The 27,175-nt window shown below is 31.3% G+C and overlaps 1 protein-coding gene across 1 annotated transcript; it reads right to left on the bottom strand.

Moving 5' to 3' along the window:
* Positions 1-4,357: 4,357 nt before the first annotated feature.
* LOC149557458 (HXXXD-type acyl-transferase family protein) lies at positions 4,358-11,086 on the bottom strand. Its single transcript, XM_089785981.1, has 3 exons — positions 9,878-11,086; positions 7,592-8,038; positions 4,358-4,955 (listed from the first exon to the last, which is right to left on the bottom strand). Exons 1-3 carry the CDS (start codon positions 10,331-10,333, stop codon positions 4,464-4,466), a joined length of 1,395 nt encoding a protein of 464 aa, XP_089642107.1. The 5' UTR covers positions 10,334-11,086; the 3' UTR covers positions 4,358-4,463.
* Positions 11,087-27,175: the final 16,089 nt, after the last annotated feature.

The following is a 27,175-nucleotide window of genomic DNA, read 5'->3' as shown; positions in this document are numbered from 1 at the left end:
CTTTTAATCCTTTGAACACATATAGATTAAAATAAATCAATTATTTAATTATTCATTCTTATTTTATTCTCAATAATTATTAGGTAATTTTTAAGCTGATAGGCTTTATGTTAGGTCTTTTATTGGAGAAGTCACATTTGTTTTGACAATTTTCATATTAATAGCAGCCAAAACAAGGGAGTTAGCCTTTAGTAAGTCTATCTATGCAACTATTAGTATATTTACTATAGAGTTTAAGCCAAAAAAAAAAAATAGTCTTCAAGGTCTAATGACTGCCTAAGCATTGGCCGTCTCCTTCCTTTTATTGCCTAACAAAACTTTGTCTCAATCGTTCACAAGAAGCCATAAAACTTAGCATAGTCCTCCGCACCAAGGTTGTCCTCATCATTCTCCTACTATAAAATATGGAGAATGACAACAACAACATGAGTGACCTTAAGGGAAATTTGGAAAGAGTCTTGAAACTCTCATCCACTGTTTCAAACTGCTCCTTAGACATCACGATCTCTTGCTTGATCTCCTTGACATTTTTTTTTTTGGCTGTTATCAACCCTCTTCCCTCATAGTTTCATTTTTAGAAATGGAAAATACTTGAGTTTTTCTTACCTCTTTTCTTGCTTGAAAATAAAATAAAAAATATTTTGAAATAGTATGTTTTTTAAATTGAAAGCAGCCACAAGGGGCTGACCTGAAGTACAAAATGTTGAGAGACAGTTAATAATAGGCAAGTCCATAATTAACCAACCCTCTTTCAATTTCAAAAAATCCCATATTAACTTATCACAACTACGATGTAGCAAACCACAAACAGTATACAACTTAAAATATACAGACTTGAGTCCATGAAAACATCTTTAACAGAACTCTCATAGACCAAGTACTTTAATAGTAATTGAAATAGTATGTTACAAGACTTATAGATATTTTATATTTAAAACTTGTTAGAAGATATATTTTTATTTTGTAAAGTGTAGTTAACAAATTGAATTACATGATAATCTTGAGGAAGATACAGGCAAAATGAGATTTTGAATAGATCATATGTTAGAAAATGGGCTACATAATTTGGGTGATGATAACCAAACCATTTTTAATTGGTGAGCTTTGCACCGATGCTAGAGGCAATGCATGCTACCACGAGCCTAACTGGCGCTGCAAATCGAATAATGATTTGTATAACAGTAAAATTATTGCAAAAGTGGCTAGGGTTCAACTCTGGAATCTTTGCAACATCAATTTTCTCCGTGGACAGATCGTAGTGGGCACAGACGAGCATTTTGCATGTGCTTTTGTATTTTTGTTTATTTATTTATTTTTCTGGTTAGCGTTTTCGGGATTTGGTACTCTCTAAAACCATTCTTTCTTTATTGCATAAATGTTTCTTATGGTTTGAGGGTATATATATGATGCCCTCTGTTGCAATGCAAAATGTGCTTAGTTGAAACTCTTTCTGAAGCAGTGCAATCTATGCCTCTCTTTTCATTTGAGTTGTTTGAAGAGCATTTGTTTAAGCATGGATATAGCCGACTTCTGTACTTTGCATAGATTTGTCCTAGAGACATGAGGGAACTCTATTTACAGGCTTTAGCATTTTTACTACTTGTAGCTTATATTTTCTTATATTTTATTTTATTATGGTAGAATTTGAATTTCTAAGTATTTAGAATCGGTGGGTTTTGTTTGTACCAAAGTTGTTTGTTTTTGTTTTTTTTTTTTTTTAAGACTGCAGGAATCATAGTAGTTTGTTTGTCTAAAAGGGACTGAAAGTATAAAATAGGGCTTACACAGTCTATACATTTTGTGGATGTTTCATTAACAATCAGTAGATTTTATTTGTACCATAGTAGTTTGTTTGTCTAAAGGGCACTCTACTCCATGCAAAAGTATAAAATAAGGCTTACACAATCTATAGATTTTGTGGATGCTTCAGTGATGAGTAGTGGGGAAAGCTTTTGGATTTAGAAAATTTAAAATAGTTGGAGTATTTATAATAAGTATTATAAAATTGTAATGATGATAATGAACAATATTTGTAGGTGGTTTTGGATTGTTTTATATAATGTTCTCACTTCTGAGATTGAGGATTTCTCATCTTTAGAATTAAGTGTTGGTCATGTTTGATATGGATCTCCTTAGAAAATTAGCCTCTTTTCTAAAAGGTTTGGTGTTGAGAATATCTTATGCTCTTACAACATAATTCCTATTGTTAATATACAATTCAATAACTTTGATGGTGGCTTTAGGTGATCATCTCTTCTTTGGTAGATGATGTTGGTTTGCTTATTTCTTGATGGCTAAACTCTAACTAAGAATATTTTTTGTTTAAATTTGACTTCAACACAATTGAATCAAATTGCATAAATTATTAGATTGGTAGAATTTTATTGATTACTTCTATGTTGAATATTGGCTATGCTTCAATGGATTGAAAGGTAGTTGAATTTCTAATAATGCTTGACTGAATTGTCTTTTTAATTGAACGTGAACTAATTTGACTACTAATTATCAATGCCACTAAATCAATCGCTTAATAAGATATTTGAGATATTGGGACCATTCCTATAACTAGATTGCAATAGACTTCTTTCTATTTTTATCTTTAATTGGTACATTTATATATATTTAATATGATTGTATATGACAATATCTTTGATGAAAAGTGTGTTAACAAAATATTATCTATCTTGATAGTTGAAAAAGTTTGATTTCCCAATGATGATTCTGATATAAAAGTAAAAAATGACAGTCATTCTCTTTTATTACAGTGGGATTACATTAGCAAATTAAATTCAAACCTATGGGCTTATCATTGAAAGCATAAAAACATGCAACTTCTAGTCTAAACTAGACTTAAGGATTTAATTTAATTAGGACACATAGAATCTCTTTTTTAAATGAATATAATGGAATACTTTTACTTTCTATGTATTTGATCTTCTTTCCTAGTTGGTAGTTGGTAGTGTTGATTAGTATCATTCTTTTGGTATGTCATTAAAAGTTAATGTTACTAAATTAAAAAAAAGGTGCTTCCATTAAAGAAGATAGCTTACTATCTTCCTTCTTTAATTATTTTTATATCTTCACTCTTAAGTTAGTTTAACAAAAGAACTATGCATCTAGGGGAAAAAATGCGTGTGCACTAGAAATTTATTCTATTTTAGAACTTAGAATCAAACTATTGTATTATAAAATTATGTAAATCAAACAACTTATTATAGAAAAAGAAGATTAGAATTAACACTCTCATAAGACTTTGGTTCATAACTTTGATGGTAAATACTTCAATATAATCTAGTAATTATTTTTCTATAATTATTTTTTAATGATATTTTATATATTTATAATTACTATAAATAATAATACTACAACTATTATCAAAATAATATTAATGATCTCCAACAAATTTTATAACTTATAATTAAAATATTTAACATGCATAACTTATTTTAAAAACTTACTAAAAATCAAATTTTACAAAAGGTAATTATTCTAATATCTGCCATAAACTTTAACTTCCAAATTATTGAACTAATACTACACTACAAGATCCTCAGCTGCAACTATTCTTAGACAAATTATTATAATGGCTCCATCCAAATAATCACATTTAAAACAAACTTATTTTCCTTATTTATCAACTCAAATTTTTATTATTAACCACTATGGAAGTAAAAACTCTTGTTGTAAGTTGCAATATTTAACGACTAAACGTTCAATTATTTGTAAAGAACTATCCCGCCTTCAATGGATTGAGATTCCATATCATATAAGTGATTTCATGGTAGTTTTTATACAAAACATAAATTTTAGCTATGATAACTGTGGATATGCTCAGTTTTTGCTTGATGGCCATATAGAACATGAATCTAGCTATAAATAGAGTGGGTTTGTTTAATTTTTTTCACGTTGGTTTTCCTATAAAACATGGATTTACTTACAGTAAATGATTTTCTCATGTTGAGCTTTCCTATAAAACATGGATTTATTACAATAGATGAGTTTTCTCATGTTCACTTTTTTCTGTAGATCAGCACGGATTTAGCTATAGCAAATAAGAACTCGCTTACTTTTTTCATGTTGGTTTGAATATAGAACATTGATATAGTTATTCTAAATATGAACACGTTTAGTTTTCTTTCTACAAATGTATATCAGCTGCATGTTCACTATAATTAGATAAACTCGAAGTCCCATTACAGAATAAATCAGTAGACTCAGAAACCAAAAGGATATCAAATGTACAACCAGACTAGCAATTCAAATGGAAGTATATAGTTGATGAAAAGATGATAGAGCAATTAACATTAGTTTCCAAGCAAAGATAAAAATAAAAACTACTTGTCTTGACAATGCTTTTGAAAGGTGGTGATAGTATACATTTCACCATGAAATGTAAGATACTGGCAATTGAACATAATATCTACATACATGATGATGATAAATATAATTCATGATGGAATCAGTCAGTTTTTAGTGAAGTAGCTTTGGAAAGCATCTACATGCTCAGGCAGTAAACCCAACCTAACATGAATGCCATTCTCATCATTGGGGTCTTGAAGGAAGTAGGCAGATTGTGGGACAGGAGAAGCCAAAGGAGCTGCATATAATGCTTTTCCCATACCAAAATCCACAGCATGGAATGGAGTGCGTCTCCAATCAGAGACAAGAGTGAGCTCTCTTAAGGAAGGGAGGGACTTCTGAGGAGCATCAAGGGCTCTCAGATAGTATCTTATGTATTCATCTGTCACTGACTCCTTGGCCTTCCTGATCCTTTCCACTGTCATGTGGAGCCCTTCTTTGTCAAGAGCTTCCACTGTGCATGTCACTGAGGCCATCACATAGGCGTTGCCACTGAACTCCCTTGGCAATGGTGGAACAAGGCGGCTCCTTGCATCCACTGTGAATTGTAGACATATTGTTGTTGCAGTACTCAGACCAAGTGCTTTCACTCTTGCCTGTAACCATGGTGGGTTAGTGTTAGATTTGATAACAATTTGGATGACTTTGAAATTTGTTATTTAATTGTTATAAATACCTTAAATACGTCTATCTAATAATGATGTTTCTAATTCTTTATATATCAAGTGTAGATATCTTAATATGTCTATCTTGTAATCATGTTTCAAATTTCTTATCTTATGAATATTTTAAATGGATCCATGAATATGCTTTCACTCTTGTCTGCACTCATGATGGGTTATAGAATTAGTATAGATATCTTAAATATACTTATCTAATAATGATGTTTCAAATTTGTTATAGAATTAGTATCAATATCTTAAATACATCTATTTTATAATGGTGTTTCAAATTTGTTATATAATTAATTTTAAATATCTTATATATGTTTACCTTATAATGATGTTTCAAATTCATTATATTATTAGTATAAACATCTTATATATGTCTATCTAATAATTAGTATGGATATTTTAAATATATCTATCTTATAATGTTGTTTCAATTTGAAATGTTGTTCACCTAAAGTTTAAGTTATTTTACTTTAAAACTATTTTATTTAATACACATAATTAATGTTTAATATTTAATAGTTGTTAAATTCTGTACTACTTATCTTATAACTAATGTATCTGCTATTGTTTGTTTATTAATCCACTTCTTGTAGATTCCTTTCTTCCTGTAATTTAGACTTGATGTTACTTTATATTGTTGGGTTCAGGTGTCTTCCTGCTTTACCCAATCAGAACTATTGTATCTGCTATTTAATATCAATACTTTTTAACTAAACAATCATCAAATTCAATATAGCGATTAAAAAAATGTTCAAATGTTACATTCTATCTATTTCTACCAGTTTAGAACGTCTTTCCACAGACAATATAAGACAAATATTTTCATGTCATTACACTCTACTTTTTATTGTTATATAGAATGTTATTGAACATTAATTAAAACAACTATCTGTATCATGATTCATCCAAATTATTCATGTCATTACATTCTGTCTATCACTGCTATTTTAGAAGGATCCTCCACAATTTAATGTTTGTAATCTATCAAAGATAAAGATAAGAGACAAAGCAACTAAAAAAAATACATTCATGTCACTATAGAATGTTTGTTAACATTACCTATAGAAATTAATATCTGTGCCACAAGTTTTTGTTAATGTATTAATACCGCTGTACCATTAATTACATAATCAAATTAGGGCTTGAATAACGTATGGCAGAATAATCAAAGTGAGAGTTATATTGCTAAGCAATTATTTTAAACACGTTCTAAATTATAATGAACCCTGATAAAAGGCAATAGACAAAAAGAGGCTGATTTAATCGTAGAAACAATTATTCATATATACAATAATATTATTAGACGCAATAGCTTATGTTTTCTCTTGCAAGCTGCAAAGCTTTTAATGTAGTCATAAGATCTCTGTCTGCTGTTAGAAATAAGATAAGGTTGACATACATATAAATTAGACAGACAGAAAGCAGAAAACATGAAAAAGGTTTTGAGTTAATAGAATGGCTTCAGAGAAAAAGACTTATCAGACTAGACAAACGGGTTTGAAAAGATTGAATATTTAATGTTTTCAATCAACATTTCAAATTATATTTCATTAATGATGACTAATATAAAAGCTAAATATCCAGTTCTTATCTAATATCTCCAACAAATATAGAAAACATTATTAAATTCATAAATTCACATTGTTACAAAACAATAATATCAGATACAATTGTTTATATTTTGTTATACCCATCTAAATTATAAAAGTATCAGACCACTTCAACTTATTTCTTATCTTTATAAGAGATCATATCTTATGGTCCGGATAATTGTTGTAACAGGATTTTAAAAATCATTCCAAACCACTAGACACTTTTAAACATATATTTGAGGTCTAGCGAAAGCTGGACAATGATATTAAACTGAATCAGGTTCAATTCTCTTATTTTGATGAGGGATTACGTGATCTTTTCAAAAAAACACTCTATAGACAAATATTTTGACTTAGTCTTATTCAAAAACTATAAGAAATATGTTTGTATTGCAGGGAAAGCTAAGGAATGATATTAAACTTAATCAATGAACTGCCACTATTTCTTTCAGAATCATAAGATATTGTAGAAAAAAAAATGATAGAAAATCATTTTAACCTAATCTTATCCTACAAAGATCTTAGACACTATTGAAAATATGTTTGAGGCTTGCACTTAGTTCATTTTAAAATGTTATTCATCAAATGCTATGTATTCAGTCTGTACTGAATCAATGAGCACTTCAACTCATTTCTTATTCTGTTGAAGTATCATATGTATGATAGTTAAAACATGATAAAAAACCAACTTAACGTAATCTTATCTGAAAAAAGTTCTTAGAGACTATTAACTATCTGTTTGAGGCATGCAATTGGTTCATTTTAAAATGCTATTAACCAGATGCTATGTATTCAGTCTATACTATATAATTTACTGCCATTTTCTAAAGTTTACTTGCATGAGGGTTTGTTAATGTGATGTACAAACCCTAAAAGTGCGAATTTGTGAAATGAATTTCTCTCTATTCAAAGGATCATATTTTTTGAAATTAAGAAAAGATTTTGAAGAGATTTGAGTGCACTTACTCTCCAAAGATGAGCAGCAACAACATCAAATGCTGAGCATGCAGCTGTTACTCCACCTTGTTGGGCTGTTGCTGTTTTGAGGCGTTGTACTGTTTCCTTGGAGACACTGAAAGTCTTAAGAGCATACCCACTCTGGCTGGCCCAACTCAAGCCATTGAAATTGCACTCCCATAACTTTTCCTCTGCAGATTTGCTCCCACGTTCTATGAGCTCATTGAGGTGCACGAAAGGGACCACCCTATTTTGCTCAGAAGCGGTTGGAATTCCTGATGCTTGTGTAACCAGCAGCCTAGTTCTCTCATGGATAGGTTGGGCCAGTTTTGATGAGACTGTAGAATTAGCAGCTGAAGCCCATGCCTTGAGAAAATTGATTGCACCTAGCCCATCAAAAAGAGAATGACTGGTTCCAAACCCAAGAGAGAATCCTCCACACGCAAACTTGGTTAGCTGCATGGTCAAAAATCAAAACCCAATTCAACAAGAATAAGATAAATGGGATTATCCTTGAATGTTTTCATATGCATAGACTGTTCCAACTCATTTCTAACTGAATTAAAAATGTTGCTGAGTTATAAAATTATTAGATTTAGATTATCCATACAAATGATATATCTTTTTTATCATTAATATTTCAGATCACACCAAATGATCTTTATGCTTCTTTCACTTTTTTCTATTCTGATGATGAATGACATAGTGTGATCCTAAAAGTTGATGACAAAGATTTCTGCACAATTGAATTGAGAAACTGATATAGCAGTGTTGAGTTATATCAACCCAATTCAATTTTAAATTGTTCTATCATTTTGATAATAATTATAAAGTGTGATGAAAAAATGTCAACCTAAAAAACTGTTACACAATCTAATTTAGAAATAATAATTATAACTTTTAATTTTTAATGAAAAACTCATACACAAATTGAACAAAATACTTGTATTATGCAACAAATGCACATTTATGACTCGCGTGAAATAGAAGAATGCACTGCATTGGCTATTTAGCTTTTAGCTCCGAATATATTGTCAATTCTGTAAACCTGATTTGATTTATATGTAGATGGTGGTTCCTATAGAAAGATATCCTAGTCCATTCTAATTTTTTTCACAGTAATAGGTCATGAGAACATAAAATATCCCACGATGGATGAGTTATATGCACTATTAAGTCAGGCTGATTATGATATCAAATTGTAAACCAGATTTGATGGATACTGGAATTGTATGAAAACACACTTACTTACAGTAATCATGGATTATGAAAACGTAAAGAATATCCAGATGGATCGATTATAATGTTTATCAGTCATACTATTATATTATCACTTTGTAAATCAGATTTAACTCATATTAAGATATTAGAACCTACAAAAACATAATTTAGCCTATTCTAAACTGTTTCACAATAATCTAAGGTTATGAGAATACAGACCGTATGCAGATGGATGAGTTAAATCATACTGAATATATTGTCACTTTGTGAATCAGATTTGACACATATGTAGATATTGGTACGTATACAAATATCTGCAGTTGTATTCTAAACTTTCTCACTGTGCTCAAAGCTTACGGGAATATAAATCATATCCCAGATGGATGAATTATAAAGTTCATCAGTCATATTCATACGGAAGTATTAAGCTTGTGTTTCAACTGTAACCCAAAATTTAAAGGACTGGATAATGAATAAACGTTGAATATTAAGGAAAAAACAAAGTTTGAAAGAAAGCGATTTGCACGACCTAAAGATCACGGTTTTACAATGGTAAGCTGGTTCCCACAATTGGGCAAGCACTAAAGGTTTCTTGTACTGATTTGTACAGATAAAAAAGCTGCAAGGTCAAGTTTTCCACTGATAAGTCACGGATAGTTTTTTTCTTCATTTGACAACCTAACTATGAGGTACATCTAGTCTGTCAAATTATGACAGGACAGTATAGGTCTTTTAACTACTATTTATAATGACAACATGAATTCACTGATTGGGTACACGAAATCCAATTGTCTGCAATTTCAATTAATATAACTGTCTGAAAGTGGGCAGAAAATAAATTTTGTCCTCTAAAGTCAGACTGCAGAAGCTCAATTAACGATGAGAAAAGCAAAAAAAAATTGGAAGAGTTAACTGATAATATCACTTGGGTAAGAGAGAACCTTAATCTGGTCTTATCCTTATTGTTGCAGACAAGAAATCACTGAGCGATATCATATGAATAAATTCCAAAAACAACTTGAAACCCTAATATGAACATTAGGAACAAAATGATGGATCAAAACAGAAACTCACCTGAGCAACCATGAGAGGCATTTGGGAAAACGATGGATCAAAAGTGGGCTTATAAACAAGCTGCTCAAAGAAAGGGTTGTACTGTGACAAATCTCCAAGCTCTGAGAATTCGGAATCAGTGAAAGCTTTGGCCATAAATGCACCAGCACTGTTGCAAAGCAAATCAAGCTTGCCATCATTTTCATTGATTTTAAGCCTCCCTGCTGCAGGATACCATTCTGCCAAGATCTTCTCCAGGGCTTCCTTCAGGCTCTCAAACACAGATCCAAGGTTCAAATCCTGAGCAGGCTTGTAGAAGAATACTGTGTACATAAGCATTGGACATTTCCTGTCCAAATTTGACAGCCTCAGAGTGAATTCGTGAGCTCCATGACATTTCATTGGATAAACAGATACAACTTCTGTCACCTTAACACTCAGATCTCTGCTTGCATATGATCCTCCTTCAGAACCCATCTTCAATGTAAGAAAACAATCTGATATTTACAACACTCGGAAGAACCAATTTAGGGTTGACCCTAAATTGCACCTTGAGAGAAAATTTTAATCAAGCTAGGCTAGAGAGCCAAAAGATAAGTTCCTCTTACTTTACTATCGCTAAGAACCCAATATAGACCTTACAAGCACACAATTTGGACCAGTAGAGCACTCCAAAAGCAAGGTATGGTTTTGTGGTGAGGCGAAAGAGAGATTTGGGCTAGTAGAACACTGTAAAAGGAAGGTATGATTATAAGGTGAGACTAAAGGATCGTTTTGGGTTAGTAGAATCAAAGGCTTACTTCTACTCAGAGCTGAATGTATACCTTAGAACCACAAGAGTTTGGGCCAGTAGAACATTGCAAAAGCCAGGTATGATTGTAAGATGAGACTAAAGGATCAAAGCTCTCTCCTGCTAAACCTTTGGGCTAATAGAACACTGCAAAAGCAAGGTATGATATTGAGGTGAGACTAAAGACAGAATTTGCTCTGGTAGAACACTGCAAAAACAAAGTATGATTATGAGGTGAGATTCAAGGATCAAAGCTTTCCTGCCTAAGGCTTTAAGCTGCTAGTAGAACACTGCAAAACAAAGATATGATTTCGAGGTGAGACTCCAGGATCAAAGCTTTCCCACTATACCTTTGGCCTAGTAGACCAGTGCAAAAGAAAGGTATGTTTTGATATGAGACTCAAGGATCAAAGCTTCACCAACATAGAATAGAGAGCATACAAAAGATTCTTAAAGTTGAAATACAAGGCAGATATTAGGAAACCCTAAAAGATAATACACTGAAACACAAAAAGATGTAGCAGTGAAAAACTAGATATCTAAGTGGGTATACTCAGGAAAACAACTGGATAATTCCTTCAGTAACTTCTTCCAAGTTTCGAGCTGCAAAAGCATTGACAAGGGAGAATGTTGATCCAGAGGGGAATTATAAAGGAAACTTGGACACCCTCTGGAGAGACTGCAAATAAATTTGTATAGTTAATAGAGAAAGTAGGAGTTGGCTGTCTAGCAGGAAAGAGAGAATGTGGGGCTCTCATATTTTATTTTAAGGGAACAGGAGCACTGGGAATTTGTGCAAGAGCTTAACAGAAGAGGGGATAGAAAAGAGAACACTGTCAGAGCTTGCTTTGGAGGATGCTGTCACAGTGTCTCCCATTGATGTTTTTTAATCATATAAATGACGGTGTATTGTTGGCTGTATTTTCATATTGCCTTATACTCTCATGTGGAACCACCCCTGTCGTTTTGTCTACCATTTTATACTAATTAATCCCATGCGCCTCTTAGCCAAGAGAAACCTCCTCTCCCTTATCTTTGTGTTTACAATTGCAGAGGTTATGGTTGTAAGTCAGAAAGCATCTTCTGAGCAATTATATGTCTCACACCATCATACCCAACAGTAGAATGAATAGTGTATTCTCCGTGCTTCTTTTTCTCTGAGTATATTGTTTGTGTGTCTCAAGAGATCTCTTTTATCAGCTTTGCAGAGTTGATTTGTACACTGACTTTTAAGATCCAAGTCAAGATGATGGTATTTCTTTGGAGCTTGTAGATCGTGATATGATATCTGGAAAAGATCTTGGATTGTATCGAGATGACAATGATCATTCATAAATTATATTCACTTACCAAAACATAGTTTGCTCCAAAGATATCAACTTGTGTTATGGGGAACAAGGGACTTCACATATAGGGAAAAAGACATCGCTGAGAACATGTAATCAGTAGAGGAAATAGAATGATTGTCAATACTTCAAAAGTTAAATATATTTCTAGTTTACTCCTAAGAATATTATTGAGCAACTAAATGGTTTTATCTGTCAATTAGGATAGGTCTACAAATAGCTTATAGCAATATTAAACTATTTCTTACTTCTTGATCAAAGAATCTAACTCTGTTAAAAAAGAGATACACATGATTAAAATTGAAAACCAAGATAATATGTAAATGTATCAAGGGTGTAAAACTTATTAACTAAGGTAATATTAATGTGAACGTGTTTAGAATTTAATCATCTTTTAATTCCCATTAAAAGTTTCTTTTCATAATATATCATGTTAGGATTTTGGTTGATCTAGTTTTGGGTTTACACATGGGATATAGTAAGTAATATGAAACTAACCCAAGCTCTTTGTAGAAGGCCTCTAATTAGGGTATAAACAAAATAGAGATAATAGATAATAAGAAATAGGATTTGATAGTCCATGGTATGAGACAATCTGTTTTGGAGTAATAGGGGGTTATAGTAGAATTGGATTACTCTATAATCCTTGGAAGAGTTGTTCAATTACACTACAAACAGAATTTGGAAAATAGACTGAGTAATATTTTTTCCCTTTTGTAGTCCATGATATAAGATGGTCTTTTTTGAATCTACAAATGATTATATTAATATAAGACAAGCATTTATTCTTTAAAGAAAACCCTTAGCCATACTACAAAGAAAAATACATAATAAATAATTTTAAATATATATATATATATATATATATATATATATATATATATATATATATATATATATATATATATATATATATATATATATATATATATATATATATATATATATATATATATATATATATATATATATCTCGATCCAATTGCATGAGTTTGTCTTTACTTGCAATTTGTCATCCATGTTCATATAACTTTGGGATCAATCAGTTAAATCTCTCATACCAATAGTTGAACCATGTAAAGCTGAAATGAATAAACCTGAGAGAATGCATAGGTATCTGATAATACATTGGCGTACCTGTTTGAACACTGCTCTTGGAGAACCATAATTAGTTAAGTTAAGCTCTACCTTAATCTTTCCTTTTCAAGCGTAGCCCAAATCTTCCTGGTTAAGATTATATGTACTTGTTTTGGACTATGTATAATTTCTGCCATGTAACTTCCAAAGATGAAGAGACCATCTTTTCGGTCATTTGAACAGGTGCAGTTAATCATAACGTTGTACAATGAATCCACATTTCATATACTTTCAATGATGAATGCTTGGACCTATCTGAGAAACTGTTGCTTCACAACATTTACTATGCTGTAAAAATTTATTTAATGCACTCTTAACTTTTGGATGGGTTGATTGGACATGTGACAGTTTGAGTTTGGCACTATTTACTTATATATTTTGTTTCTTGGAATGTAGTGTAATTTATAGAAATCATAAGCTAAAGAAGAGAGTATTCATGAAAGTAATTATTGAAAGCTGTTTTTTATGGTGTTCTTAAGGATGCCAATAAAGTACCTTATGTTAGTCAATATGGGAATTGATTTACAATGGATAGAATTACACTTCAACTTCCTTCTCTCCAAATTTGAAATGGATGATGGAAGCAAAACTGATTTTTAATTAGTTGCGTCCGGTATTGTAAAAGGTAAATGAATTGTTTACTGTTTTTTTTATTGATATGTTATCTCTTTGGTATCAATGAAATGTACTTACACTAAAGATTTTGATGTTTATAATGGAAAATAATGATGTAGTAATTATTATTTTTGAAGTAAGGTTTCAAAGATACCACATTCATCCTGAATATAAGAAGATTGGCATCTTTTTATATTTATTTATATTAAAAAAAATTATAATGAGTATAATAAATAGAATATAATATATTTTAATAATATATATTTAATTATTATTTATAATATTTTTATACATATGCTATTGTTATAAGATTTTTTAATTTATTAATCGTATAAAAAAGTTTAAATCTAAATATATTTCAAGAATTTTTTAATTTTTTTTCATTTTGCTTATTTTAACTTTCTAAAAATAATAAAAATATTTATCATATTAATTTTTACTTTACAAAGTAATGACAAAAAAATAGTAATTCTTGTAAAGATAAACTAATATTTAATAAGAATTGTATAATAAGTCTTCTTAATATAGTAGTTCGATTTTACAAGTGGGTTGACAAGACTAATATGAGTTTGAAAGTTTTAAAGATAACATGATTAAAATTGTGATCATACAAGTCATATTCAAGGTAAAAAGTAGAGGTTCTCATTAAAAGAAGATACCTAATATTATTTACTATATGAAACATGCATATGCATGTACTACTTCTTTACGAAAGTTAAAAAGGAAGGATTTAGTCTACTATGTTGATTATTACATATTAGAATAGCCAAACATATGATCCAAATTCTAAAATATATTTAGTTCTTTTTGATATTTTGAAATATAAAAATGACACACATTTTTCTAATAAAAAATATATCATAAAATTAATTATATTAAATTATCAGATTTCCTCATTATGTATATTGTATATAGAAAAGTAGGCACACTTCTATAAATCATTCTATCCAAGTTATCTGATGAAACTTCTATAAACCAATTTATCCAAGTTATCCAATGAAATTGGAGCCTTCAATGACGACCTTTAACTCTCTATCTATGACCTAAAAGGAACCAAACGATATGATAGTGGCTCTCAAATGAACCAAAGGATGGAGATCCTTGCAAGGTGCACCATAGAATGAGAGATTCAAAGAGAACAAGAAATAGGGATACTGGCATCCAAAATTCCAAGTGAATATGCAATGCAAAGCTAAACTAAATGAAATGCAAGATTGAGCACTATAAGATACTAGTACAAGAAAGTAAGCTAAGCTAATAAGATGAAAAATTACTTCCTCCTAATTAAGATAGATGTGTTAATCTAATTGCAATAAAGAAAATACTAAGCTAGAATGCAAGTATGAAAGTGTGAGATTGTAAAGTGCTCAAGAATAAAAATGAGAACATAAAATTAGCATGAAGACATAAGATATGAGAGAGTGAGAACAAAGCCTCCTTTTAAAGAGTTTGAATGGTCAAGATTAAGAGGCAAATTAAGGCAGTGGTAGAGATTTGTTCCTTAGTCGATCCATGTGCTCAAGAGTGTTAAGAGGCAAAAGAAGTGGATGAGATTATGAGGAAAAAGAATGAGTGGTGGATATAAAGAGAGAAAAGCCTTTTTGAAAAATCAAGATTCCACTCATTGGAAAGCACGCATTTAAGATGTGGACAATTTCTTTTCTTTTTATATTTTAAATTAGAAATGCCTTTTCATTTGCACATAGAATAAAGGGTTTTTTGTATTTATTTAAAAGGGAGAAAGCTCTTTCAATTAAATAAAACTTAGGATAAGGTGATCAAATCATATGCTATAATAAATAATTGATTATTTGATCGAGGTTAAATGATTGATAATCTATACAAAATTGAATAAGGAAATAATGTGGTCTAGCATATAGATTCAAATACTAAGAAAAGAGGCTCATAGTTTACTAGAACGAAATTGGGTGATTACATTTTCCCCTCTTTGAGTTAGTGTGTGAGTGATCACATTGATTCAAAGAATAATGGTGATATCATTATTGTCATGTGGAGCCTAATCAAACTCAAGGGTTAATTTTCCCCACTTCATTTGGTGTAGTTTCCACTTGTTTTGCCTATAGGGGTCTAGGGGTAGTGTCCCTTGTGGGGTCAAGGAGTACCACCCAAAGTGGAGTCATGGGGTCATCTCCTACGTGCATTCCCTATCGTAATATAGGGAAGGGTTTAGAGGCGGTGCCCTTGAAGCCAAAAATGAATTTTGTATTGTAAAATAAATCAAGAGTTAGATTTTTCTACTTGACAACTTATTCTAGCCCTAATTTTGTATGTGACATAAGTCTTGTATAAAATGGCTTAGAATCAAGGATTTTATAATGTATGATAATTTTAGTAGCTTCTTGTTGTAGTATTGAGTTACAAGGGATTGTACATTGTAATCAGGATTGAATTCACTAGAGAATGATATTGGACTTTTTATTTGGTAAATATAGCCTAGGGATTGGCTAAACCATGTTAAATCTTTATTTCTTCTATTTGTTTATGTGTTGTTTATTCCTTTGTAATATTGGTTATATTTGCATGTTATTGTTATTTTTGTCTCTTTAATCCTAACAGTAAAACAAATGATAAGAGATTTGACTCTCAACTTGATCAAATAAATTGTTGTGAGATAACTAACTTCAAACTTGATTGAACAAATATTAGCAAGATTGACAATCTTGAATGTAGTATTTGATGTGAAGTGATGAAACTGAACATTAGGAAAAAAAGAGTTGATAAGACAATACTAGAATTGTTGTAATGCAATGAGAAATGATATGTCCAAGATTTAATAGATTTTATAAATCATCTATCTTGAGAAAAAATATTTAAGGATCTCAACTTGATGCGAAGCGATGAAGTTGAGACGGCCCTAGCGATGATACGATAACATAACCAATTTGCAATAATGATAGATTATTCCTACCCCCTCAGGATTGAAATCAAAATGATGTAGAGGATGTGTAAAAAGGAGATAAATTTGATCAAATAAAGATTCGATGAGAACCATGATGATAGATAAAGAATTCAGAAAGTATAGGACCAAGCGATGAGAATGTGCCCCAACTTGATTAGTTTATGACTAGAAGGATATATAATGATGATTAGGTCAAAGAAGGAATATGATGGCAATGATGATGATGATAATATGGAAATGAGAATGGAATATGAATGAAGTTTTCCTCAAAAGATAGGATCAGTGTGCCTCTAAAGAGTTAGTCAACTATGTAGAGAAGAAAGAAAATTTAAATTACAAATATGAATAGCAAGATAAATATAGATCTCAATTATGATCTTGAAAATAGATCTAGAATGTCAACAATAGGTTAGGTTGAAAATTTCATATAAATATATTAAAAATTTTTTTTAGGTCAAATGCTATATAAGAAGTCAAAAGGGTCATTTTAAAGTCATTTATTGTTTTCTCCTTTAGTGAGCACAAAGCCTTTAGAGAGTAAGATATAGGTTCTTGTACAAGATCATCAATTTTAGTTGAGGAGGCATAATAGGCCTCAAGAATATGGTACACTGGTAAGTGATCAAAAACCATTATTAATATCATTTTTGGTTTGATCTTTTTCAATTTTTTAGCTTATCAATTATGTTTATCATATGATACAAAAGTTAATTGTATAGCCTTATTAAGTTTTTCATGTATGACCTTTCACATGGTTTTATTTCATAGCCCCATCATTTTCAAGATTATTGTATTTACATGATAATATGATATCATACAACCTCATGTGGTATATTTCTTGAACGAAATCATCATATGAGAAAGGATGAAATATTGACATGATACTAGAGAAAACTCTTCTTTATTGCCCATATGAATTTGATTTCTTAGTTGATTTCTAGACTAACCAATTGACATTTTAACTATATGTGATGATTCCTTATACTCATATATTTTATGATAAATCCTAATACATTATGACATATTTATCTTATCCTTATGTGATGCAAAAGTGGTTTCCAAATTTTCATATTAGGTTCCCCTATCTCATGGGCTTGTGATTGGTGAGTCGGTGCACTGATGATGAAACACCCACACTAGATGCCATAGGACTTGGTTCACTATTACATTTGCCCCATATCTACAAAAATCATGCCCTACTAAGTGCACTTTCTAAGAGGTTCCATTCATAGCATAATGCCTTTCACTTATTAACTAAAGAGGTCACCATTACCTTGGAGAATGTATATTGTATCCTTCAAATTCCATGTAGTGGAGCACTTGCCAGTATTTAGTGATGTTGCATTTTGATAATTTACTTATAATCCAAGGCAAAAGTACATATCTATGTCACCTTTTAGTACATCATAACCTATTTTGGCCAAATCTCATTTCTCCATAATAACTCAACTTTCTTAAAAAACTAAAAATACCCTTTTATAGATCTTAGATTCAAGATCATCATATAAATTTCATAGTGTTCTAATTAGTTACAGTACGTTATAATTTCAAAATAATGAAAGTTGATATTTTAACATTTGAGAAGATGCTACTTCAAAAAAAGAAAAAAATAGTAAACCATACCAATAAAATCTTAAAATTATATTTAGCACTAGAGGATATATTCATGTTCAAGACTATGTGATTTTTTTTTCAAGTAGTTGTAGATTTGATAGGGAATTTTTTATGGGAGAAAAAAAAAATTCTTTTTTGATAAGTTCAACTTTGAGTACTTATAATTGAGAAAATATAAATAAAAAGCCAAAATTTCTTTTCTTCTACACTACATATACATGTCATCTATAACATATTATGAAATTTAAGGAAAGAAAAAGATTATTTGCATATACTTGTTTGATCAGAACTACACCCTATATTTTTCACAATTAAAAAAAAGACTTCAAAAATTATAAATGCAAAAAAAATTTGCTTAAAAAATGTGAAAATATTATAGGCATAAACTTCATCCAATCTTAAAATTTTTTTTATCATTTTACCTCATCTTCAAATTCTTAACAAAAATGTCACTTTTATGTCATTTAAGCTTAACACTTTACTTGATGTTGTCCTTTTTCTTTATAAAAGGTGACATGTGCTTGTTCTTTTACTTCTCATGTCTAATAGATTCTAACATGGATCCAAGTCTTTTTTGTATGCCTACTTTGATCAAACGCCATGAGAGGCTATAGTAATGATGTGTCAAGCCTTTGCAAATGAGACCATTCTAGATAGACACATCTTGTGGAAGAAAATGAAGTCTTTATATGGTGACAACTATCTAGTAGCCTATACATAATGTGTTTGCTAATTCTATATGTTCTTGGTGTTGATAGGAGTCATTGGGGCTTCTAGTGTGGTTGAGGTTGCTTAGTGATGGACTTGTTAGCCCACCCTTGATGTATGGCATGGGACCCTATTGAGCATCATTATCAACTCCAAAGTTTTGGGAGAATATTTTTCAACTGACTAGGTATCTCAATTGAAGATAAATGTTTATGTTTAATGAAAAGGCCTTTGCTAGTTCACTAAAGTCCAATATGTAACTCATTCACACTTAGAAAAATTTAGTGGAAAATAATATTTTTTGTTATAACTTCTAAATTTAATAGTGATGTATGCAAGTCTAAACTAGTATGAATTTCTAACTTAACTAGATTTTTGTGAAAAACCAATGGTAAAGAGATAAGGTAATAAGAAAATAAGAAAATTATTGAAATTAAGATATAAACGAACATAAGCCATAGTGACAATGCATCTGCAAATTAAATCTTTGAAGGGGATGGTAGGAAACCAATAAAATTTAGAGTAGTGCAACTGTAGTTTCCCTGATGCAATCATCAATGAATTTTTTTAAGATAGTATGATTTTTCAAAATTGATCAAATTGTGTAGCCACATAAAGTGTAAGAACATGAGACAAATTTCTATGAACACACGTAAGAAATCCCCTTCTTCAATTAGTCATAATAGAGGTATTATATGGATATTTATGTCAAACTCCTAGAATACTAAAATCACACAATCATTCAAAAATAGTAAGACTATCAGCTCCTTCATTATTTATGAATTATTAGTTCACAAAGAGAACACACATTCCAACAAGAATCACTACAGACAGAATGAGAGCACAAATAGCATACTTTATTGCATAAAATGTCAGTCTTGAATACATATTACATCCTTGTATCTATAGTGAACCCTCTCCTTAATGTAAAATTTAGAGATAGGGTTTCTCCCATACAAAGAGTATACTAAAACTATTAAAATAAAGAAAAATATACAAAAATTGACTCCTAATATGGTTTAAGTAGGCTTGCACACTTGTTTTTATAAATTAAATAGTGCATGGGCCTTTACATGCCTAAAAACTATAAAGAGAATAAGAAGATAGAAGAAAGAAATATCTAAGTGGTTGCTAGAGCTTAGGATCCTTCTAAGAATAATAACTCATCCTCCTTCATGCATATGTATTAGTTAACCACCACTGAGATAAAAAAATGCACTTTTGATGCATGAAAATGCCAAAAATAGGAACTGATAGTTAATTGTCAGCATAGTTATAAGTGACCAAAAATTATTACACCTATGAAGCTGCAAAGTTGTGAAGTTATAAGCTTGCATAGTTGTGGAGTTGTAGACCTGAAAATCTCTCTAGAGCCAAAACTACAAAATTTATTCGATGTCAAAAAACTTAGTTTCTAGCATCTGGGTTTTGTTCCCCTTCATCCAAAATTAAGCCTGGATAAGTCACCTTGAACTTCTCTACAATAGTCATGATTTCTAAAGGATCTAGTAAATATAAGGCCTCATATTTATCCCTCACTTTTCCATAATAATTACATACTTCTTGGGTGACTTCTTCAAAATCGAGAGCCCTCATGTCCAATTCCCTAACTGCCTTCTTAGCTTTGAAAATTCTTCTAAGGTTATCCTTAGAAGATACTACCTTGAAGGTGGCTTGGAAATTTTGTGTAATTACCTCTAAATATAAGAAGGTCCTCTAGGATTCATCCTTGAAAATATCTAGGTTGGGCCTAGTATATAACTTGTCCACCTCTATGATCTTGGTTCGTGTCTTGTCCTACATATCGTGGATGTCAATAAACATTAGAAGCATAGATTGATTTCTAGCTTCAATCTTCTCTATCCAGTTATCAAATTTAACCAACTCCTTAGGGTTAAAAAAATCCGATAGCAATTTATATCTTTTTTCCTTTGATTGTTCTCACCTTACCCAAATCCTCTAGCCATGTCTAAATCTCATTGGTTAGATTGAACTCCCTATCAATCATGTCTCCTAACTTTTGTGTGTTTTCCTCTATCCCATCAAATAATAGCATTTTTATTTCTATATGCTCTATCCCTTTCTTCTCAAAACAATCTCCATCTATAGTATGCATCCAAAATGAATCTTTGGGGTGTTGCAGTCATAACTCATTTGTCAAGGCATCCTTTATCATAGCCCTAGGATTAGCTAGATCAGTGAGAGTTACTAGCTCTTTAACATAATTCTTCAAATATTCATTTTCTTCTTCAAAGCTTGAATTTCATCTTCATCTCTATCAAGTTGGTAAATACCTTCTTCAAACCCATGGTAGTCAAGTAAAAGTAGAAAGTTGTGTCACCTTTTAGGTTGACTTATCGGAACAACTGCATTTGATTATTTCTATCTAAAGATCAAATTTGTTCAAATGTATGATCTAGATAAATTCATTCTAGCTAAGTTATTTATGTTCTCACACTTGTGCAATTGGAAATGTCTATTAAATGCATACTTGTTTGTGTCCAATTACTAAATTTATTTCAAAAACTAACGTTTCAATAACTAGGTAAAAGCACAAACCTGTGTCACTCTTTTACAAAGGAAAAGGCTAACAAAAGTGTAGTCGTTCACATTCCATGACATAAAACTCGTATTATTATTAAATTTTTAAAATAAAGTAAACTAATGAAATGTGTATAAATGGATGAATTTTAGAATTATAATTTTTAATAATTATTTGGAATAAGAATTTTTTTTTTTTCTTAATGATAAATTTTAGTTGCTAAAAAATGCTAGAAATCAGGGGTTTGGTTCCCACCACAAAACTATATGGAAATAAAATTATTTCCCTTTGATCTTATATTATGTTATCGATAATATAGGTAGCCAGAACAATCAAAAATAAAAATGGGCATTAGAGCTATATTTTCTGTTTTATAATGATTCAAATTTCAACTTATTCAAATGGATAGTTTTCATCTCCAACCACATTTTTCAAAATAAATCTATTCCAACCAAAAGAAAAATTAGAGATTCTAGAAGAGGACTCTCTCCTCTAGAACGTCATATAATTTTTAGTTTTTTATATTATTTAAATTTGTTTTCCTTTCTCAAAATTGACATCTTCTCAAGTGTTAAAATACATACTTGTAGAATTTTTTAATTACAATATACTATATCTAATTAAAACACTATGAACTCTATATGAGAATATTCTTGACTTTAACCTCTATAAAATGGTGTTTGTACGTTATTAAAAAAATGTCATAATAAATAATAAGAGTTATTGAAATGCCAATTTTTTGAAATAATTGTATCTTTTAAGTAATTAGATACTAACTAGTACAAAACATGCATTTAAAAGAAATTTTCAATTGGAAAAGTGTGAGACCATATATAACTTGGCTAGAATAATTTTATCGAGATCATATGTTTGAAAAAATATATTTTTTTAGATAGAAATTCTCAAATTCAGTTGTTTTGATAAGTCAGCCTAAAAGGTGACACAACTTTGTACTTTTACCTAGTTCTCTTACTCTTTTTGATGATATTTTTTAATAAGATATAAACATCATTTATATAGCTCAAAGTTAAGAATATTCTCATATAGATTTTATAGTGTTTCGCATAGACATAGTATATTATAATTAAAAAATACTACAAGTACATATTTTAACACTCGAGTAGATGTTGATTTTGAGAAAGAAAAAAATAGTAAATATTATTACTTTAAAAAAAAGCATATGATATTCTAGAGGAGAGAGTCCTCTTCCAAAATGTATAATTTTTCTTTTGATTAGAATAAACTTGTTTTGAAAAATGTCGTGGGAGATGAAAACTAACGATTTCAGGGTAGTTGAAATTTGAATTGTCATAAAAGAGAAAATATAGGTCAAAAGATAATTTTTATTTTTGATTGATCTAGATATATATGTCATCTATAACATAATATGAGATCAAAGCGAAAACGGTTTATTTCCTTATAGTTTTGTGGTGGGAACTAGACCCCTATTTTGAAGCATTTTTTAGCAACTAAAAAACCATTCTTAAAAATTAGGAAAATATATCAATTATTAATCCAAATAATTATTAAAAACCATTAGTCTAAAATTTTTCCATTTCTACACATTTCACTAGTTTACTTCATTTTCAAATTCTAAATAATAATACTTGTTTTATCCCATTGAAGTTGAATAGTTATATTTTGTTAGCCTTTTCATTAGTTTACTTTGTCTTCTACTTTACTACCTTTCCCATATCTTTGGTGAGCTTTTTGAGCACTATTTCTTGCATCTCATAGTCCTATGGATCTATGGTCTAAACATTGATAAGCGACGGTGTTATAGAAACCTATACTACCAAGTTATCTTGTGTATCCCTTAATTTGAAAGCCAATAATTGAGGGTACTGATGAATAAGTGCTTGAGGCTGTAAGACACTAGTGAGAATTGTCATTTCCTTGGATGCCTCTATGATATACATCCTCTTTTAGGATTCTACAATTCAAGCCATCCATATAGGTGCCATACCTGCTTTAGATAGGCATCTTCTTAGAGATAGAGTTGTCACTAATGCCAAACCCTTTCCTTTTTTTTTACTTGGTTTTGGGATCTTCCTTATCCTTGGTTGCTCTTTTTCTTGCTCAAGCACTATTTTCTTAGGATAGGATGGGGTCTTAGTTACCCATGGAGTAGCTTCCTCTTATGTAGGAGCTTTTCCTTCTCATGTCTCACTCCTCTTAGGTTCCTTATCTACCCCTTCTCCAATTCATGACTATGAAGAAAGATACAAAGTTACGGTGTCATTCTTTGGTGGAAGAGTGAAACCTGATTTCTCAAGAGGAGAGAAAGTGTCAAATTTCTCAAGCACAAAAAATTGAGTTTTTATATACACACATTCTCCATGCTCCTTCCTTGGTGTATCACTTATAACTCCTCTTTCCATGTATGTCCTTGTTGGCATGAAATAAAAATCAGCCATGTTGAAGGTATTAGAATTGAATCCCTAGTGGTGGATTTTGTTCATCCCTCCTTCTCCTAATCCATGGAGTCTTTAACCATAATGGGTTGCTCATGTGTTGAAGGAGGGGTTTGGGGTTTTGCTTCACCTCCTTTCCTCTTTAACTACCTTAGCTGACTAGGTCCTCTAATTAAGAGGTATATATTCCTCTTCTTCTAATTCCTCCTCTTTAGGGTCTTTGGGAATGGTCTCAAGAATAATGTGAAAGAAACTTTGTTTCTTACTTCTTGAGGCTCCCACCTTTCTATCCCCTTATCATAGTGGAAGTTATTTTTATTCTTGATAGAAGATGGTCTAGGTTTATCCTCTTCTTGAGTTTTTTTCTCAAATTCTTTCTCTTTCTTTGGGGCCTCATTTCTCTCTATGGACTTCCTCTTCCTCTTCTTAATCTTCACCTCATGATGGTAGTAAGTGACATCTATGGTGTGTCTATAGGTAATCTCCAGGTGCACTGGGGAGGTAGAAGACCAAGTAGGAGATGTTACTTTTACTTATTTTCCTTTCACCAAGCATGCTAGAGCCTTGAATGAGGGATTTTTTGGAAATGGGTCCAATGGTTCAATGATTTCTTGACCCAAGCGGTGGTCAATTTAATAACATGTCAAGTGTGATGTAGAAGATTATCATTTTCCTCATGATGCACTTTGACATTTAGAATGGGATTGTCAAATATTTTGTCCTTGTTATACAAAGGATCTAGGATCTTTGGAGTATCCTTGTTATATACTTTGTTCAAGATCCATAGAACTGGGACCTTTTCTTCCAAGCTTAGGTCCATCCTATAGTAATCCCTAATCTTCACCTCATAATCATATACATAATTGATCCAGTGATCTTCTATAGTGGAATCAAGTATAAACACCTTACCCACAATATGTTTGGACATGTTGATGTTGTTAATATTGGGGAGAGTAATAGGGACATACTCTAGAGGTCAGTCTTCTCACTATAAATTAAAAGTGCACATGTATCATGCTTCTATCTCATATTATAAGGCTTGATGGTGATGGGCCACTTCTAGGACTTGTGATGCCTTTCCCAAATCATACCATAAGAAGAACTAAGTTATGAGGTTATCTCCAACAATGTAAGCTGGTTTGATGGATATCAAGGAAGCTTATTTGGGTTTAATGATGAGTCATCAACTCAGATGTTTATGAATGTGTAAAAATGAGTAAAGTAGGCTCCTACCTTAGTTATCTTGGTGGCTACTTCTACACACATATTCTTTGCATAATCCACTTCCAAGAATTTGATTACTACAAAGATTAAATCATCATTGATGATCCTATATATGGGGTTTCCTTCCTTTACTTTCTTCTTGACTAGTTGAGGATACACTATGTATGATAGTGCACTATTGTTTGATGGGCACCCTTTCTTCATCGACCTTGGGTACTCTTCCCTAGTTGCTAGCAAGTATATGATGTAGGAAGTCATGTAGAACCTTAGGTCTATCTTCATCAGTTGTAAATTATCATCTAGGGATTCACTAAGAGGAGTGACCCAATTAATCATGTTGGTTCTAGTCCTATATAATTTTGATGAAGTGGACTATCCATGTCTCCAAATGCCTAGCTATTAGGAGTCCCATTGCTCAATATCACAATGCAATATCTAATATCTCCAATCATATAGCCTTTGGTTATATCTTCATTGCTGACCTTTTTTCCCTTAGGAGTCTTTTCTATGAAGTATCTATCCTATACTATTTTTTCATACTCGATTAAACCACAGACAGAAATAACAATTAGATGCAAATATAAACAATATTAGAAAATAATAGATCACATAGAAAAGAACACAAGACACCAAGATTTAATGTGGTTCACCCAATCCCTCAGCTACATCCACCAAGTAGCAAGTTTGATATTATTAGGATCTAGTGATTACAACCTAATTACAATTCATAATCCCTTACAGTTCAATACTATAGCAAGAACCAATTTTTTTATCACCACAATGAAACAATCTCTTACCCTAAGCCCTTTTTATACAAGTATTTTTACCACTTTAGGGTTATAATTAATAATTACATGTCGGCCCAAAATATCAATAGAATAGGGCCCAATTTTTTTTATAATTAATAATTAATAATTACATGTCTACCCCCAAACCCTTGGACAACCATACCTAACAGCCCCAACTGTATTGGGGGTTACCGCCCCCAAACCCCCACTTAGGTGGGCACTAAGGAATTATGGAGTATGTATAGTACTTCCTTGATTAGTCACCACAATCTAACAATCTCCCACTTGGAGACTAATCAGGCTCCACACTAAACAACAATCTCCCACTTGGAGACTAATCTTGTAGCTATGTCGCTACTCCATGAGTCTCCCATTGGATCAAACCACCCTGGACTTTGTTATTCTTTTATTCATGTTCAGTCTAAAAGACCAACTGAAGCTGAAGAGGAGTTTAGCTTCTCCCTTGTTACTACCTTTGTAAACATATCTACTGGATTATCATCTGTATGTATCTTGTCCATATTTAACTATCCATCATCCAAAACTAACCGAATGAAATGGTACTGCAATTGTATGTGTTTGGTCTTTGAATGCAGAGCTAAATTCTTTGCAAGATGAATGGCACTCTGACTATTTGTAAACAAATAATTATCCTTCTAAGGGTATCCCAATTCTTCCAAGAAGAATTGAAGCCATATCATCTCCTTGACTACCTCTGTAGCAACAACAAATTTTGCCTTTATAGTGGATAAAGCATTAACCTTTTGTAACCTAGAAACCCAATTCACGACTGCCCCACCAATAGTAAATACATAACCTATAGTACTTTTCCTGGTATCAATATCCCTTACCAAATCTGAGTCAACAAATCCCTTTAAATTAGTAGTAGAGCCCCCAAAGTGTAAACACTTATTGGATGTTCCTTTCAAATATCTGAGAATCCATTTGATTGCATTCCAATGCTCAATTCCTAGATGACTCATATACCTACTAACGAGTCCCACTACATATGCAATATATGGCCTCATACATACCATAGCATACATCAAACTTCCTACAGCTGAAGCATAGGTTGACATCTTATCCTCCTCTTCTTGTGTCTTGGGACACATCTCCTTAGTCAACTTCAAATGACCAGGTAAATGTGTGCTAACAGCTTTAGCATTCTCCATAGGGAAACATTACAACACCTTCTCAACATAATCAGCCTAAGATGGTGTC

The sequence above is a fragment of the Cupressus sempervirens genome, chromosome 5, assembly GCF_028749045.1.
Source record: "Cupressus sempervirens isolate cs-2001-9-10 chromosome 5, ASM2874904v1, whole genome shotgun sequence".
Taxonomy (NCBI): Eukaryota; Viridiplantae; Streptophyta; class Pinopsida; order Cupressales; family Cupressaceae; genus Cupressus; species Cupressus sempervirens.
Note: the sequence above shows the minus strand (reverse complement) of the source record. Positions and strands in the feature narration are given on the sequence as shown.

What these genes read in the sequence shown, in the direction of transcription:
- LOC149557458 (XM_089785981.1), bottom strand. Translation starts at nt 10,333, where the DNA reads ATGGGTTCTGAAGGAGGATCATATGCAAGCAGAGATCTGAGTGTTAAG. An exon ending in TGCCTCTCATGGTTGCTCAG is followed by an intron (nt 8,039 to 9,877) that starts GTGAGTTTCTGT and finishes TTGACCATGCAG; the next exon opens with CTAACCAAGTTTGCGTGTGG. An exon ending in TTGCTGCTCATCTTTGGAGA is followed by an intron (nt 4,956 to 7,591) that starts GTAAGTGCACTC and finishes CCATGGTTACAG; the next exon opens with GCAAGAGTGAAAGCACTTGG.